Source organism: Myotis brandtii, unplaced genomic scaffold (assembly GCF_000412655.1).
Source record: "Myotis brandtii unplaced genomic scaffold, ASM41265v1 scaffold112, whole genome shotgun sequence".
Taxonomy (NCBI): Eukaryota; Metazoa; Chordata; class Mammalia; order Chiroptera; family Vespertilionidae; genus Myotis; species Myotis brandtii.
Window position 1 is genome coordinate 5,595,990 of NW_005353838.1, and position 17,914 is coordinate 5,613,903.

Genomic DNA, 17,914 nt, shown 5'->3' on the forward strand with positions numbered 1-17,914 from the left:
GCTCCGCCTGGAGCTGGGCCTCCCCACAGGCAGCCGGGGCAGGAGGAGACCCCGAGGGCCGACTCCTGCGCACCGCGGCCCCGGTGCCAGGCGGGTCTGTTCTCTGCCCCGAGAGTATTACTCTTTTTCTTTTCTTTTCTTTTCTTTTCTTTTTTAAACGCCTACTTTCCGGTGGTCCTTCCCTCCGGGCATGTTTGCTGGGAACCCGGCAGGTGGCACGCTTCGCTGAGCTTCACGTGTGTGTTGTTGGGGCGGGGTGACTTGGGCTGTAGGGTCGCTGCACTGCTGCAGTGGGGTTACCGGGAGTGTTGCTCCAGGAAGATCCAGGCCTTTTCCAAACTTACGGAGCTCCCCGTCCCCCTGCAGGCTCGCGAGCCCCGCAGAAGTTGGAAAGTCACTTTCCATCGCGTCCCGTGTGGCTTTCCCTGCGGGGCGGGTGCTCCTGCACGAGATACTTTAACATCCTCCCCCCTCCCCCAATGATGGGACTAACCCAGCACCTGCTCGAGGGGCCATATCTGCAGAGAAAACAAGCCCCCCCCGAATGGTGTGCTCGCCACCCCCAGCCATGCCCCCAGCCCAGGCCCCAAAGCGCCCGGCGGCACCCGAGACCCTTTGGGCGCCTGCAGTGGGCAGGCGCAGCCGAGGGGTGAAAGCAACATGTCCGATCTGGGCTGGCGCTTTGCAAGCCAGGTTTGGAAGTGACAGCCCCCTTCCAGCACAGCATTAGCCGGGCGCCTCCCAGGAGAAAGCGGAGACCGGCACTCTCAGCTTCTCCTTTTTTTTTTTTTTCCTTTCTTAGATAGTGTTTGGTTCCCACATGATCAAACTGTTTAGGTTGGAGAGAAGGGTGTTTGGGAGCTTAGTCGACTTAATCGCAGTGGGGCTGCATTCTTGATCTGTGCTACCGAAAAATAAACTCACCAAAGCGCCCCCGCCCCCCGCGACTTTAGTTGAATTGAGGCTCTTCCAGGACCAACAGAGCGGAGAAAGCAAAGTGCAGGCACGGTCAAGAGAGGACTTAGTGTTTATGAGAGGCGAATGGGAATTTGGATTTTGAGTTCAGCAATTAAGAACTTTGGAATCGGTGAATATTGTGGGCCCCTGAATCTTGGATTTTTTTTTTTAACACCTGCTGGTTAAGTAAAGGAATTAGAATTAGTTGGGGGTGGGGAGGCCGCTGGCCAGTGGTCTGCCGGCTTGGCCAGCTGCTTATATCTGCTTTGGAAAGAATTGTTAAGCTGTAAATCTGAAGTGAAAGGTGGTTTCTGTTAAGTCAGTTAATGGAGGAGGGTTAGTGTGTCTGAATACTTAGGAGTGCCTAGATGTGTAGCTACCCATAGGGAGAATTTGAACTTGTTCGTGCAGAAATGACTGGGCCAGCAGAGGGAAGACACGGTCCTTGGCGTTCTCTCTCTGCAATCAGATGCCCCCTGGAGCTGGTGGCTTCCTTGAGGTACTTGTTCAAGCAAACATTCTGAAGGGGAAGTACTGGGGCAAGAACATGTCCTTGGGGTGGGAGATGTGCAAAAATGTGTTTGTAGCCAGGAATCTCTGTTGTCACCAAGGTTAGTAGCATGCTTGCTACAACTTGTTACTGCTGGTGGACTTCTTGGCTGTTAGAGTTGCTGCAAGTCCTCCCCAGGGTAAGAATAAGCCTATGTAGGGGGTGTGATGCCTTCTAGAAATGCTCTTCTTGGAGGTTAACGGAGGGACTGATCAGACCCTCAGATAGGGACAGGCCCACTTTAAAGGGGATGTTGCCCAAGAGCCTGGAGTATGGCAGTGACCACACTCTAGGGCGGCGGTTCTCAACCTGTGGGTCGCGACCCCTTTGGCGGTCGAACGACCCTTTCACAGGGGTCGCCTAAGACCATCCTGCATATCAGATATTTACATTACGATTCATAACAGTAGCAACATTACAGTTACGAAGTAGCAACAAAAACAATTTTATGGTTGGGTCACAACATGAGGAACTGTATTTAAAGGGCCAGAAGGTTGAGAACCACTGCTCTAGGGGGCTGTGGTGTATGTCAGATGCCACTCCCTGCCCTACTTCTTTTGGTCAAGTATTTCAGCTTCAGGTGCAGCATTGCCCTCTCAGGGTAACCAGCACACACAGGCCATACCCACATCTGTTGTCATCTTTGTCAGTAAAGGATGTGGGTGTAAATAACAGCTGGTGAGGTCTAGACCCCACTGTCCAGCTTCCTAAACTTTGCACTCTCTGGACAAGCTTAGTGGGAGTATTTCTGGTGAGACCTGAGCTCAAATTCGCTCTCAGCCATTTAGCAGCTGTTGTATTACTTTGAACCTTAGTTTCTTTATCTGTAAAATGGAGATATTACTGCTTAATTAGGGTTGTTGTGAGGATTAAGAGATAACATGCAAAGTGTATAATTCCTGACGGACCTGTTTACTTGCTGATTAAATGGTAGCTGTTAATGGTGAGAAACTTAGAAAGAGTAAGTGAATTCCTACTATGTGCCAGCTACCATACAGATGTTAAACATTCTGTGATTCTAAGACTGCCAAAGAATAAAGCCAAAGATTATTGTAGTTTGAGTAATTGATGTTTTAAACTCTGAGTCACATTTATGAAACCCATTTTCAAAGCAATTTAACCTTAATCTGGCTTTAATTAGATTTATAACAAAAGAAAATTTAGTGAACAAGGGACTTTGAGTTAGGAGAAGTAAAATATCAAAGATGTGTGGGAATATCAGATGAATGCACTGCTCTAGAAACCACTATAGATTTTTCTGGGTTAAATTTTCTACAATGCCATTTGACTATTTAGTAACAACTTAAACTCTAGTTAAGATTTTATAATGGAATAATATTGTATCTGAGAGCCTTAAAACATATTGTGTATTCCTCAAACGTTCAGCACTATAAAACTGAAGTAGAGACTATAAAACATCACTCAGGTTTTTAGGCTGTATATTAAAGAAGTTTCAGACTTCAAAATATTTAGCGGGTTGGCTGAGTTACTGAGGCCAGGGTCTGAAAGTCTTGGAATCTTTCATTTCTCTAGGTAGTTAAGGCTGAGTCACACACCACCACTCCCATCTCCCACCCTCCCAGGTAGAAAGTATGGGAAGATAGCTATATGGGTATGCCCATTCTATGAATCATCACTCTTAGCTCTTCTGGGAAGATTATACAGATCTATGTATGACTGTAAGGCAGAACCCAGAAGAGGGAGAGCTATAAGAAATATTCCCATGGAATAATTCTGGATTTATCCCAATTTTCTTTTTGGGAACTTTCTGATGACTACCTTCTAGAGCAGCGGTTCTCAACCTGTGGGTCGCGACCCCTTTAGGGGTCAAATGACCCTTTCACAGGGGTCGCCTAACACCATTGGAAAACACATATATAATTACATATTTTTTTGTGATTAATCACTATGCTTTAATTATGTTCAATTTGTAACAATGAAATTGGGGGTCACCACAACATGAGGAACTGTATTAAAGGGTCGTGGCATTAGGAAGGTTGAGAACCACTGTTAGAGGCTCACCGGGCCCAGTCACTCTGTTCGGATTCTATGGTGCTTGTTCTTGATTTTCTCAGAGTTGTGATGTCCCCACTTTAAAAATCATGTTTACTGGACTAGGGATTATCTAGTCCGACTGGCTCTCTTTGTAGATGAAGAAACTGAAGCCGAAAGCTAAAAAATGTCTAAATTCTCACAACAGCATAAGCAGAATCTTAACAGGATATGGATTTGAACTTGATATTTCTGACTCGTGCGAATGCCATCTTTAAGAGGAAAATTCAGAAATGCCCTTCAGACAGAAATAAATTGGCTAGCATCTGAGTTTTGGAAATGCACTATGTCAGGTTGATTTATTAAACTGCTTCCCACATGGGTCAGGGCTGTCTATTTAAATATCTGTGCTTGGACTTTCTTCCTCTTGGCCCTTATTCCAACTGGCCTTGGATCAGCTTCTGGGTCCCTCCTTCTTTGCCTGTCATCCCCTCCTTCTGAAAAAGCCCAGTGAGTAGTGACAAGCTAGCCAGGGATCAGAGTTGTCTTCAGGATGTGTACCTAAGCACTTGCTTCCTTGAATTCATTCAGAGTGCCGTGTGGCCCAAGGCCATCATCCAGGCGCTGTGACTGTGCTCAGTCACCTTGAGTCCTGAGAGTCAACATGGACAGGGACACTTAGAGATCATAGGACTCTGCAAGAACGCAGAAGTAAACAAGTTTAACTTTTACCCAGGTAGTTTACATTTATCCACCTAAGACAGGGTTGAGATGAGGATCAGAGAATCCATTTGGTCTGAATAATTTGTTGGGAAAGTCAGGTTACATGCTCATATAGTATTCTCCTCTATTGTAAAGAAGCCATTACTCTGTTTTTAGCTGCATAAGTCTCTATTTTCGCATAACAATAATATTGATTTAATTTAAGTTTTTGTAACCAAATACTACTGGAATTATGGCATGTGGCACCCTTAGGACCGTGGCTCAACATACTATAGTGGGCAGAGTTGGCCAGCCTATTACTTGGCACTTGCAAGAGGAACAGTGGAGACATAATAAAAAATACTATTGTATGTAGATGTCAGTTTTACCTGGAACACTGATTGGTTCCAAGTCAGCCCATCTTAAAGAACATAGTCATATCTCAAGAACCAGTTTAAATTTCTCATTGAAAGTCTTTTTAGCTCAACCTACACCCCAGCAATTTCTTCTTCCTTTGAATGTCTGCAGCACTTACTATCATGTGCCTGACAGTTCTGATGGTTTTCTGTTTAACTGTTACCTGCCTTTTCAGAGGATGATCTAATCTCTCCCAACTGGATTATAGGTTAGGTGAGGGCAGGGGCCTTTTTTTTGTGTGTTGTTTTTTTTTTTAAATCCTCATCCGAGGATATTTTTTCCATTGATTTTTTTAGACAGAGTGGAAGGGAAGGGGAGAGACACACAGAGAGAAGCATTGATGTGTGTGAGAGAGACATCAATTGGTTGCCTCTCCAGCACACGATGGCTGCTCATCAGGGCAACTTGGGAAATCTCTTTGCAAAAAATGTAATTCTAGGCTCAGCCCAGCTCTATGGTGATAGATGTGGTCAGTTTCTGTAGATGTGATCCAAGAATCTGTCCTTAAAGTTTTCCAGGTTTGAGCTAAATGAACTTTCCTTTTTATGTACAGAAGGCAGCATAATGTAGTGGGTAAGAGTAGACTCTAGAGCTAGAGCCTAGATCCCAGCTGTAGTCTAAAGCTAGCTGGGATCAGAGCCTGCTCTGCATTTACCAGCTGTGGCATGGTGCAGGATTCCTACAGTTCTGCACCCAGTTCCACTCTGGGGGTTTTTCTCCCACACCAGCAAACAATTCTCAGACACCAGCTGGGTATCCTACAATTTGACTCAATTCTGACACTGTCTACCTGGAGATAGCATCAGATCCCACAGGTTAAGGCTCAGTCCTACAAGACCGCCTTTCCCCCACTTCAGCTACCAATTGTAAGTCCAGGTTGTCTGATAGACCAGCTACAGATTGGAGGTTACCACGACCCCCTCCTAAGGTTCATTTAATTTGCTAGAGTGGCTCATAGAACTCAGAAAAGCATTTTACTTATTAGATTACCAGTTTAGTATTAAAAGATATGAACTCAAGCCCTAGCTAGTTTGGCTCAGTAGATACAGCGTTGGCCTGTGGACTGGAGGGTCCCGGGTTCGATTCCGGTCAAGGGCACATGCCCCAGTTGTGGGCTGGGTGGGTCCCCAGTGGGGGTCATGCCGATCAATGATTCTCTCTCATTGTTGTTTCTATCTCTCTCCCTTTCCCTTCCTCTCTGCAATCAATAAAAATATATATTTAAAAAATAAAAAAGGTATGAACTCAGGAACGAATGGCCAGATGGAGGAGATGCATAGGGCAGGGTATGGGGGGCGGGGTATGTGTGTGGAGTGTGTGTGTGTGTGTGTGTGTGTGTGAGCTTCCAGGTTCTGAGCATACTGCTCTCCAGGGATCTCCATGTGCTTACCAACCTGGAAGTTCTCCAAACTCCATCCTTTGGATTATTAATGGAGGCTTCTTTGCATAGGTATTATAACTGATTAAATCTTTGGCTATTGGTGTTTGAACTCAACCTCTAGCCCCTCTCCCCTCCCAGGAGGTCAGGGGTGTGGGACTGAAAGTTCCAACCCTCTAATGAAGTGTTTGGTTCTCCTGGCAACCAGCCCCTATTCTTAGGTACTTTCCTAAAGACATCTCATTGACATAACAAAAGACAATTTTTGTCACTGTGATCTCTTAGGAAATTCCAAGAGTTTTAGGAGCCCTGTGACAGAAACAGGGATAAAGACCAAGTATATATTTATTATCAATCATAACACCTGTATATTTTTATAAGTCAATACCTAACCTCTCTAGGCTTCTCTTTCCTCAGCTGTAAAGTGAGGATAATTGAACCTTAGACTAGTCCTGGCCCAGAGGAGGCACTTTGTGTTTGTTAAATAAACGTGGAAGGCAAGGTTGTCAGAGATGAAGAGGTTGTAAATCCATGTAGTCCATGCTTCCTGGCCTGGGCAGCGTGCAGATTTTGGACCTTTAGCAGATTCTGGTTTGTTAAACTGGCACTTAGAATAGCAAACCGTGATCCCTAGGAACTAAAGCAAGAGGCTAGTTGTTAATTAGGCTTGAACTGGGACCTACAGATTGGCTCTTTACCATTGTTGAACCCCATTAGCCTGATGGTCATCTGATTTGCTGCTGGTTTTTTTATTTAGATAAACAAAGCAAGACAAGTCTAACTCAGCTTAGCTATTCCAAGGTTAGCATTTTTGCGGAATGACACTTTTCACAGGCCACAGACATTATAGCAGCGACCTTACACACACACACACACACACACACACACACATATATATATATATCCTGGATTGCAGTGTTGGATTCTCATAGCACTTCATCTATTCCCAAGTTGGCAAAAAGACTTTAGAACACTTTTAAGTCTCTAAAACCAATTATGTGGTAAAGAAGACTGTTCTGAATTAGGGGGAACAGGGAAGGTGCCGCTGAAGCAACTGTAGGAGGCAAAGACAAGTGACCTGGAGCCATGGATGTCTGCTCGCATGTTGATTTGCCAACTGGCTAGATCAGTGATGCCGAACCTGTGACACGCGTGTCACCTCAACTCATTTTTTTGGTTGATTTTTATTTGTTAAATGGCATTTAAATATAAAAAATAAATATCAAAAATATACATCTTTGTTTTACTATGGTTGCAAATATCAAAAAATTTCTATATGTGACACGGCACCAGAGTTAAGTTAGGGTTTTTCAAAATGCTGACACGCCGAGCTCAAAAGGTTCGCCATCACTGGAGATGTATTTTGCATGTCATACAATCCAACGATTACTTTTTTTGGAACGCCATTTCAGATACAGTATCAGAAAAACCTTTTAGAGAAATAGGCCTTTTAAGCCTGGGGGTGTAGAAATGAAAATAAACGTTGGAATAATTTGAAAGGGGCACATTGGTTAGTGATAGGAAGAGTAAACGCAGCACAGGTCCTGCCTGCTTACCCAGGGTTGTGCTTGGCCCTGGGTGGCGGGATCAGTGTCACTACAGTTTCTTCACCTTGCCAAGGACATTCATTTGTACTGAGGTTATTTTAATTGTGTGTGTGATACAAGCAATAATAAACATCTCTGGCCCGGGGTTGGGGTCGGGGGGAGGACGTCACTGAAGCATAAGCCTTCGGAGCCAGTGGACCCTTTTCTCCTGGCAGAATCAGAGCCCTGTTCTTCAGGACATAGGGCCATTGCTCAAGTGGCCGGTCTCTGTGGACCCCACAAAGCACCACGACGGAACGTTAACTAGAGGATCCTCACCAAAGCGTGTCACAGCCAGCGGTGCGGAGCGGTCAGTCCCTAGTGTGGGCGGCCCATTTGGCAGCACGGGGAGTGTGAAGGTTTGCTCTTCTTGCTGAGGAGAGTGAGGAGTCCTGCCCGGGTCAGGTGATGGCCTGGAACCCGCCCCCCCGCCCCCTGCCCTTTCCACTGGCAGGGTCGTTCTTTTTGTCCTTCAAGACCAAAAGGTGTTTTGAAGTTGTGAAATGGAAGTGTTTAGACATCTATCAGACTCTGGAGAGGTTGGAGATATATAGAAAAAGACATTTAAAAGAGCTGGGATTGAATGTATTGATTATGGCCTAAGGAATCCAACTTTGCTGTGACACAAAGAAACCCATGCTTTAAAAAAATTCTAAGCGTCCCCGAACAAGGAAAAGCTTGAAGAGGCTCGGATGTGACCGGGGGATGTGCAGAAACACGATTCTGGGACAATGGCATTCGCCACGTCGGCCTCATGGCTGCTGGTGAGACTGGGCATATGTGCTAACTTAGGACAGTACTCGGGGAAAACTGAGCTGGCTTGAAGATCTGGGTGATAAAAAGGTCTCCTATGAACTCACACATGCAGAAGGAGGTGGATCTGGACCCTGATGGGCCTGCTGGAGGCTCAAGGACAGAGGGCCTCCTAGACGGAGGGAGAGGCCCGCCGAACTAGAGGGTCCAAAGCCCAAGGGAGGACTTGGGGGCCGGCTGGAGCAGTGTTCCAGATACCATATCAGATCAGCCAGTTAGAAAGAAAAGTGCTTTCTAAGCCTCGTGTTATATTTAGAAAGTGCCCAAGTCTGCTATAGAGATTAACAGAGAGTGTGGGGAGGCCTCTGGGGCCCTCGCTCAGGATGATCCCAGGAAGTGAGCGCTGAGAGGCAGCCACGCTCCAGCTCACCAGCTCACCAGCCAGAAGCCAGCTGAGGTTTTTCACTTTCAGAGGATAGGAAATGGGTCTTTGGTAAGTGTATTTATTTCTGTGTATGTGTGTCTGTATAAATGTATGTTATATTTCAACCTAAAAGAAATAGGGGTTTTCATCCTTGAACACGAGGAACAAGTAAAAACTTGGAGGGGACTGTGCTCTGGACCTGCTAGAGAACTCAGAACCAGCCTTTTGGGGTTTTCCTATAGAAGCTTTTAGTTCAACAGATAATTTGCTTGTCATTGTCTATGTATTAGGCACTGATCTAGTGCTGGCGATATAGCAGCAAACAAAATAGATAAAATTCCTGCTTAGGTTCTGTGAGGGAGACAGACAAAATAAGGAGGGTATTATATTAGATGGTAAGAGGTGATACAGAGGAAAAAAAAGTGGAGAAATGGAATAGGGAGTGGGACTGGGGTGGGACGTGATTGGCAATAGGTCAGTCAGGGAAGACTTCACTGAGAAGGTGAAGGTGGGAGTCATGTCAGTGTTGGAGGGAAGAGCATTCCCGCAAAGAAAGCAGCAAGTGCCAAGGCCCTGAGGCAGAAGCATGTCTGGCATGTTCAGTAACAAACAGCAAGGAGGCCGATCGTCTCCTGGAGGCAGATTGTGTAGAGCCTTATGGTGATTGAGAAACTGGCTTTTACTCATGAATGACATGGGAAGCTATTGGAGTGTGCTGAGAAGAGTATGATCCGACTTGGATTTTTTTAAAATATATTTTATTGATTTTCTACAGAGAGGAAGGAAGAGGGATAGAGAGTTAGAAACATCGATGAGAGAGAAACATGGATCAGCTGCCTCCTGCACACCCCCTACTGGGGATGTGCCTGCAACCAAGGTACATGCCCTTGACCGGAATCAAACCTGGGACCCTTCAGTCCGCAGGCTGATGCTCTATCCACTGAGCCAAACCGGTTACGGCCGGACTTGGATTTTTAAATGCATTTTTCTAGCTGCTACATTGTTGAGAATAGACTGTATGAGGGCAAGGGTAGATGTAGTGATATTAATTAGGAGGCTCCTGTAATGATAGATAAGAGGCCATGGTGGTTTGAGCCAACATGATAGCAGTGAAGATAGTGAGAAGTGGTGGGATTCTGGACATATTTTGAAGGCAGAGCCAATAGGATTTCCTGTGGACTAGATACTAGGTGAGAGAGAGTAGAAAAGAATGTCTGCAAGGTTTTTTACCTGAGTAGCTGGAAGGATGTGAGGTTGTGATATAAGGGTTTAGGGAAGACCATAAGGGGCATAGATACTGAGGGAAGGTCAGGAGTTTGATTTTATTTTTATTTTTTTTAAATACATTTTTATTGATTTCAGAGAGGAAGGGAGAGGGAGAGATAGAAACATCAATGATGAGGGAGAATCATTGGTTGGCTGCCTCCTCTATGCCCCCTACTAGGGATTGAGCCCTCAACCCAGGCATGTGTCCTTGACCAGAATCTGGGACCCTTCAGTCTGCAGGCCGATGCGCTATCCACTGAGCAAAACCGGCTAGGGCTAGGACATGTTGTATTTGAGATGTCTAGACATCCAGGTGGAGTTGTTGAGTCCGCTGTTGTATTAGAGTCTGAAGTTCAGGTGGAAAGGTTTGGATTGAAGATATACTGGTAGAGGTGAGGGAGATGAAGGGAACCAACCTCAGAGCCTGAGAGGAATGGCCTGTAAGGTAGGAGAACTAGGTGTGCTGTCCTGGAATTGTTTTAGGAGTGAGCCATCGTTGTCATATGACCCTGAGAACTGATCCCTGCTATAGCAATGTGGGGGCCATCGGGGACCTTACCAGAGCACCGGGGGAGGATTGGGGGCAATGCCTGGTTGGAGTAGGTTGGAGAGAGAATAGAAGAGGGAGACAAAGGATTAGAACTCCTGAGTTTTGCTGAAGAGAGGAGAACAAGCACTAAGGGGGAAATGGGGTTGAGAAGGAATTTAATTTTTTTTTAATCCTCACCTGAGGATGAGAGAGAGAGAGAGAGAGAGAGAGAGAGAGAGAGAGAAACATTGATATGAGAGAGAAATATCAATTGGTTGCCTCCCATACGCATCCTCGCACCCAACCAGGGATCGAACCCACAGCCTGGGTATGTGCCCTGATCAGGAATGGAACTGGAAACTTTTTGGTGCATGAGACAACACTCTAACCAACTGAACCACACTGACCAGGGCTCATCATTTTTTTTTTAAGTTGGGATAAAATTATAGTCAGCTGGTTAGTTGATGCTGACTCAGTAGAAAAGGAAAAGTGAATGCAGGAGAGGGAGGAGCTGGTGTGATGTCTGCGAAGAGGTGAGGGGAATGCACCAGTGGTGGGGTGGGCCTGTTTACCACATCACAGAGGGGCACCGGTGCAGGTAGGTGGAAGATGGTGAGATTTTTTTTTTGCTTGCTTCTAATTTCTCAGTGAATAACAGCAGATCGTAAGTTCTAAGCTACTCAAAACTTGTGTAGCCTGTAGGAGTAAGCACTCCATTCTAGGATTAGAGATGTGGGGATTGAATCTCAGCTTCTTCACATTCTGTGGATTTGACCTTGGGCAAGTTACTTGGCCTTATCAGTAAAATGGAGGCACTGACAGTACCAACCCCAGAGGCTTGTGCAGATTAAATGTGGGAGTATAAAGCACTTAGCATAGTGCCCGGCATGTCCGGTGAACATCAGCCTGTACTGTGGTGGCTGCCTTAACGTAAAATAGCAATATAATTCCCTCACACAGAGGAGTTTTGTAGCACAGCCTGGTATGTGCCCTGATCAGGAATGGAACTGGCAACTTTTTGGTGCATGAGACAACACTCTAACCAACTGAACCACACTGACCAGGGCTCATCATTTTTTTTTTTAAGTTGGGATAAAATTATAGTCAGCTGGTTAGTTGATGCTGACTCAGTAGAAAAGGAAAAGTGAATGCAGGAGAGGGAGGAGCTGGTGTGATGTCTGCGAAGAGGTGAGGGGAATGCACCAGTGGTGGGGTGGGCCTGTTTACCACATCACAGAGGGGCACCGGTGCAGGTAGGTGGAAGATGGTGAGATTTTTTTTTTGCTTGCTTCTAATTTCTCAGTGAATAACAGCAGATCGTAAGTTCTAAGCTACTCAAAACTTGTGTAGCCTGTAGGAGTAAGCACTCCATTCTAGGATTAGGGATGTGGGGATTGAATCTCAGCTTCTTCACATTCTGTGGATTTGACCTTGGGCAAGTTACTTGGCCTTATCAGTAAAATGGAGGCACTGACAGTACCAACCCCAGAGGCTTGTGCAGATTAAATGTGGGAGTATAAAGCACTTAGCATAGTGCCCGGCATGTCCGGTGAACATCAGCCTGTACTGTGGTGGCTGCCTTAACGTAAAATAGCAATATAATTCCCTCACACAGAGGAGTTTTGTAGCTATCTTATCTTTATAGTCTGGGAACCAGCTGCCCTTTGGGGGTCAGGTCAAAGGTGAGGTTGCCCCATGGGTGGGGCTACAGCCAGAGTCAGAGCAGTTCACAGGCAGATGGGAGCTGTAACATTGTCTTGAAGAGAGGAAGGGGAAATGTGGGGCTTGGAAGAAGGAAGAGAAAATGGCAACACTTCAAAACCCTCCAAGAATCTCCAGCTCCTTATGCTGTATTCCCACTACAGAGACCCCCTGCTCCCCCCAACCCCCCGCTTTTTATTTTGTTAAATTCTTAGAAGGCTCATTTCAGGTGTTGTATGTGCATTTCCCATGTGGGAGTATCTGCAAGTTCTGGTATTATCTTGATGGCATGGTGTCTGCGTGTCCTCTAGGCCAGGTAGACACCAGGGCGTTGACAGGTGGGTGTGTGCTGTGCAGGGTGGTGTACAGTGAGCTGGGAACAGGGTAGGGGCCCCAGGGCCTTGCCTCCTGCTCCTCCTGGCCTGGTCCATCATCATCTTTGTGATCCTGGTCAACATGTCCAATGTCTCCCTTCACGCACTGAAAAGAAATGACTCATGGCTTCGTTGAATTGTCAGGAGTGTACTGTGGGTAAGAGCACTGTGGGTTCTAAAACACTGCCAGCTTTTAATCTCTTCTTTCACAATAAACAGTACAGGCTCAGAGATAGCCTGTGGTAATTCAGAATCTGAAAGGAAATAGAACATCTCTGAAATTATTCAAGAGTTTGAATACTCAGGACTTTAGCATCTATTTCCCTGGGGTGTGCCACGAATTAGGTGGCATGATGGTGAGGTGTCTTTTTTTTTATAGTGCAGAATGGAACATGTAAGTTTATAATATAAAACAAGAGGCTTAAAAAAAAAACCCAAGAGGGTTTAGAGACATTTCAAGCTTTTGGTGGTTGCTTTGTTTGGGCTATGCCCCCATTCTCGTTCACTTTTCTCTGTGCTTTTGTGGAAATAGTTGAGAAGCACCGACCAGCCCAACCTTTTCTCTGCAGAGGGATAACTGAACCTGGGAAAGTCAAGTGACAGCTCGGTCGTGACATTGTGCGCCCCGAGACCCAGCTATTGATTGCCCAGTCCACCTAATACTGTGCCATACATATCTACCTTTTGGTGAAGTAGCCTATTCTTGGAACGAAACCTTTCTAGAGGGTGCTCTAGAAATGTTAGCCTGAGAGATGTTATCCCTTATGTTTGTGGGCATCTTAAGAGCAAGACTGACAGCCTGTTCGTTTTTGGTTCAAATCTAATAGACAGAAATGGGTCCCCAATACGTGTTTGTTAAGCTCTATGAGTTGATTTCCAAAGGCGCAGTACAGATTGCTGGAGAACAGGAAGTGGTATGACACTCTCTTCAGAATGAGCCTTTATACCCGGTGGTGGTGGTTCTCAGCCTCCTCCTCCTCCCATTGCGGTAAAATGCACATCACATAACATTCACTGTCTTAGCCGTTTCTGAGTGTGCAGCTCAGTAGTGTTAAGTGTAGTCACATGGTTGTGAATATTCCGGCACTTCTTCAACTTGTCCTAAAGTGCGTAGATATCAGGCACGTACCAGGTGTGCCGGTTAATAATGCGGATTTTGTAATCAAAGAAAACACGATAATCTCAAGAGAAATATCAAAAGTGCTTCATTCAAAGTAATGCCCATCGCTAGCTACACATTTCCCCATCTTTCAGGTAATTTGTGGATACCGTCCCAATAGAACTTTTTTTGTTTTGAGGCAAACCATTCAGAGACCAAATTTTCCGCTTCTTCGTATGTTTTGAAGCGCTGCCCAGAAAGTGCGTGTGCCATTGATCGGAACAATGGGTAATCTAAAGGAGCAAGGTCTGGTGAATACGGCGGGTGGGTTAATACTTCCCAGGCAAGATCTTTTAACGTGTCTTTAACTGGTTTTGAAGTGTGTGATGGTGCGTCATCATGAAGCAAAATTACTTTGCTGTGTCTTCTGGAACATTCTGGTCATTTCATGATCAAAGCATGGTTCAAATTGATTATTTGTTGTCAGTATAAACAGTTTTACCTGGTTTTAGAAGCTCATAATATACCACACCTTGCTGATCCCACCAAACGCAGAGCATTGTCTTCTTTCCGAAGCTATTTGGCATTACAGTTGATGTTAATGGTTGACCTGGATCAACCCATGATTTTGTGCATTTGGGTTTCTCAAAATAAATCCAGGTTTCATTGCCAGTCACAATTTGATGCAAAGAGAACTTTCTTTCATGCCATTGAAGCAACATTTTACTGATGACTTTTTGGTTTTCCATTTGTCTTTGTTCAGTTGATGTGGCACCCATTTTCCTTCCTTTAAAATCTTGCCCATTGCTTGTAAACAATCGGAAATTGTTTGCTGAGCAATGTTTAATCTTTCTGCAAGTTGTTTTTGAGTTTGACACGCATCTTCATCCAATAATGCTTGTAATTGTTGGTCTTCAAACTTTTTCGGTTGACCTGGACGTTCTTTGTCTTTCACATTGAAATCATCACTTTTAAAGCGTTTAAACCAGCATTCACAAGTATCTTGAGATGGAGCACGTTCACCATAAGCTTCCCGAAGTATATGATAACTTTTTCTTCAAAATAAAGTAATGAATTAAAACTTCCCGCAAATGCTCTTTTTTTGGGCATGAAATTTGTCGACATTAAGTGTAAAAATATCTATGATGTTAACACCTTCAGCAGATTTGACATATGAAGTTTTGAAGCTTGTTGTCAATACAACAAAATAGCATACATATCAAATCGAATTTTTATCAACATGTGTGTAACTCTATCTATTGAAAAAAATCCGCATTATTAACTGATAACCTAGTATATGCCCCATATTATGAAGCCATAAATTACTGATAAACTAAACTTAAAATAACTATGGAATTTTGCTAAATCATATCATTTGAGATGATACTCTAAAGTAGATTAGTGGCAGTGTAATTAAAAGTTTAACACATTTTATGGTAGAAATTTAAAATTCCATGTCATAGCTTAGAATGGGATTTCCACTTTGGTAAAGAACTGTTCCTGTGTGCCTGGCTCCCTCTGGGCACCTCCAAGGTTCTGGGCATCTTTTTGAGAAACCAGAATCCTGTACGTCCTCAGTGTTGTCGATAAGTTCTTGGAACTGTGGTGAAACAACATGTAATGAAAGCAACTTTACCATAGGTTGATCGATATCAACAAGAGTTAAGTTCCCATGACGTTATAACAAAATGACGTTATTTGAGGACCTGCTGTAATTTTGTCCTAAGCTTTTAACTGAGTTAAAGAGAAAATTGCAACAGATAAAAGGCCTGGCCACATTCATTTACCTCTTATGTCTTGCTGCTCCTCCTACCTAACTCTCTTAGTAGCTTTAAAATGAAACAGTAATTCCAGTGGCACAATATGTTCAGGTTGAGGCTGAGGTTTGATATGATATTTACAGGTCGAAGTTCGAAAGGAAGTGTGTTTGTTCAGGCAACACCAGATTAGACTAACAGCTGTCCCTGGTAGTCAGGCCATCTTTAGCTCGTCTTGCAAATACTTCCCGTGTTCACACTACAACCCCCTATCCTGCTCCCCAGCTTCCTTTGGAGCCATGTTAATCTGTTGCCTACAGGCAGTTTTATTTTCTTCCTCTTTTCCTTACCTCTTGATTTTTCTAATGACTGTGTTGTTCAGGTCCTGTTGAGTTTCATACTCTCTTTATTCTTACTGATGTTTTCATTATGGAATTTCTAATAAGCTGTTTGGGAGCTGTCCGAATAAAAGCTTCCTGACAGTTCTGAATTGTGGGCCTTCTGAAGGCAGGAGTTGGGTCTTATTTTTCTATTTTGCCCAGAGCTTTAACGTGGAGCTTAACGTGCATGCTGTCCTCCAAATGAAACAAAAATGTGCTGTAAAAGAAATCTAAGCCCCGTGCTTGGCCATAGGTGTTTCCATCGGTACAGGAGTGGGAGCAGTCTAGTATTATTACCCAACCATGCTTTTGTGCATTTCTTGTAAACCACCTGCAGAAGTTAGGAAGGAACGGAGGAACCAATCTAGAAAGGTAGACCACTGTCTCCCTCACTTTATGTCATGAATTGGTGGCCAACTTATGACAGCTGCACCTATATCTCCCCTCCCCTCGTGCCCTGAAGTCTTTCTGGTTTCCCACTGATCCCTGGCCTCCTCCTCTACTGCCCACCCCGAAGCAGGGGTCTAGCTAGCCAATGTGTCTGTTTTTATAAATGTCACCAGAAACTTAAGCGGATCCATATAAGGCCCACCAGACTGTCTGAGAACCTTTTCTCATCATGGAGTTGGCCATCCCGAGTTCCTGAGATAAGCATTTGTCAGTGAGGAACAGCCTGGGTTTGCCTTTGACCACACATCCAGAAGCAGTTGCGTGTTCCCACCTGGATCCCCACCCCGCTCTGTTCCCGGTCCCTTCCACGCCACTCATTCATGTTTTAGATTAGATGACAGGTGAGGTCAGGAGGCTGACTCAGGCCTGACTCATGGCAGATCCTCCCTTCACAGCATCCAAGGCAAAGGCGTTCGGACTCTGTAGCTATTTGTAAACGGTACTTACCCGCTTGAGCTCTGCACGCAGAGCTGCCTCTGAACTGGACAGGGTCACTCCCTACTGGTTAGTCTGTTATGCCCAGAGCTTGAACGTGGAGCCTAATGTGCATGCTTTCCTCAAAGTAAAACAAAAATGTGCTCTAAAGGAAGGGTGAGCATTTTATATCGCTGGTTGTCCGTAGCCCAGTTGTGCCCCCGAATGCCTTGGATTTCCACAGGGAAAGGGAGAGTTCTCTCTGTCATTCCATGTTGTTCTCTGCCTCACTGGACCACAGTGGAAAGCTTGTCTATCTTTGCAGCTTGGATTTCCTCTCAGTATTTTTCAACCTCTGCCCTCCATTTGCACTTTATTGCAATTCCCAGATGGCCAGCCCAGTGCCGGGCGCACCAGAGGGACAAGTTTATCAACGTCTTCATTGACGTGTTGTCATGCCTCTTGAATGGGCTGTAAAAGTCAGTCTTTGGCGTTTGCTTGCCTGCAACCGCCTGCATCCAGACAGCATGTGTGAGCTTGCCGTACGCAGTTACGAGGTTTGCTTTCTTCATGACTTCTGGGCACTGATTTTAACCTCCATGATGACGTCTGCCGGTTTCCCTGCGAGACTTTCAACAACCCATTGTCCACTGACTGACATCATTGTAGAAATTATACCTTTTCGATTTAGTAATAGTCACACGGCACCACTGTGAATACAAAAACATGTGGAACGAAAAGCCCCCTCCCACCTCCTGGTCTTCCTGGAGGCAACCACTGTTTGACCAGCTTGTTGTGCCTTCTCACGGGCACCTGTACATTTAAGAGCGAATACATACACCCACCTTTTTCACAGGGATGGTAGCATGCCATATGTATTCTTCTGCACCTTGCTCGTTTTCTCTTGCCATGTCATTTTACATATATTTTATTGTTGGTAGTATTACAGATATCTATAATTCCCCCCCCCCCAACTCCCCTAGCCTCCTCCCAGCCCCTACCAACCGCCCCAGGTCTTCACCTCTCTTGCCATGTTTTAGTGCCTGATGTTGTAAATAAGAGCTTCCTTCATTTTTAATGTCTGCAGAGCATTCAGTTTTTAGGAGGAATCACAGTTTATTTAATGAGTGTGAGTGTCCAGGTAACTCCTGATCCGTTGCATAGAAAGCAGTGCCGCAGACCTCC

General features: G+C 45.0%; 1 protein-coding gene across 4 annotated transcripts in view; it reads left to right on the forward strand.

The window, feature by feature from the left end:
* The first annotated feature begins 735 nt into the window (after positions 1–735).
* ITGA6 (integrin, alpha 6) overlaps positions 736–17,914 on the forward strand; it is a 69,708-nt gene continuing 52,529 nt past the window's right edge. For 2 of the 4 annotated variants that reach the window (XM_014545930.1, XM_005857585.2), the window contains exon 1: positions 736–1,456. In XM_014545930.1, the coding sequence (XP_014401416.1) occupies positions 1,371–1,456 (86 nt within the window). In that variant the 5' untranslated portion in view covers positions 736–1,370. The remainder of the gene's footprint in view (positions 1,457–17,914) is intronic. The other 2 variants (XM_014545919.1, XM_014545924.1) reach the window with 1 other exon arrangement.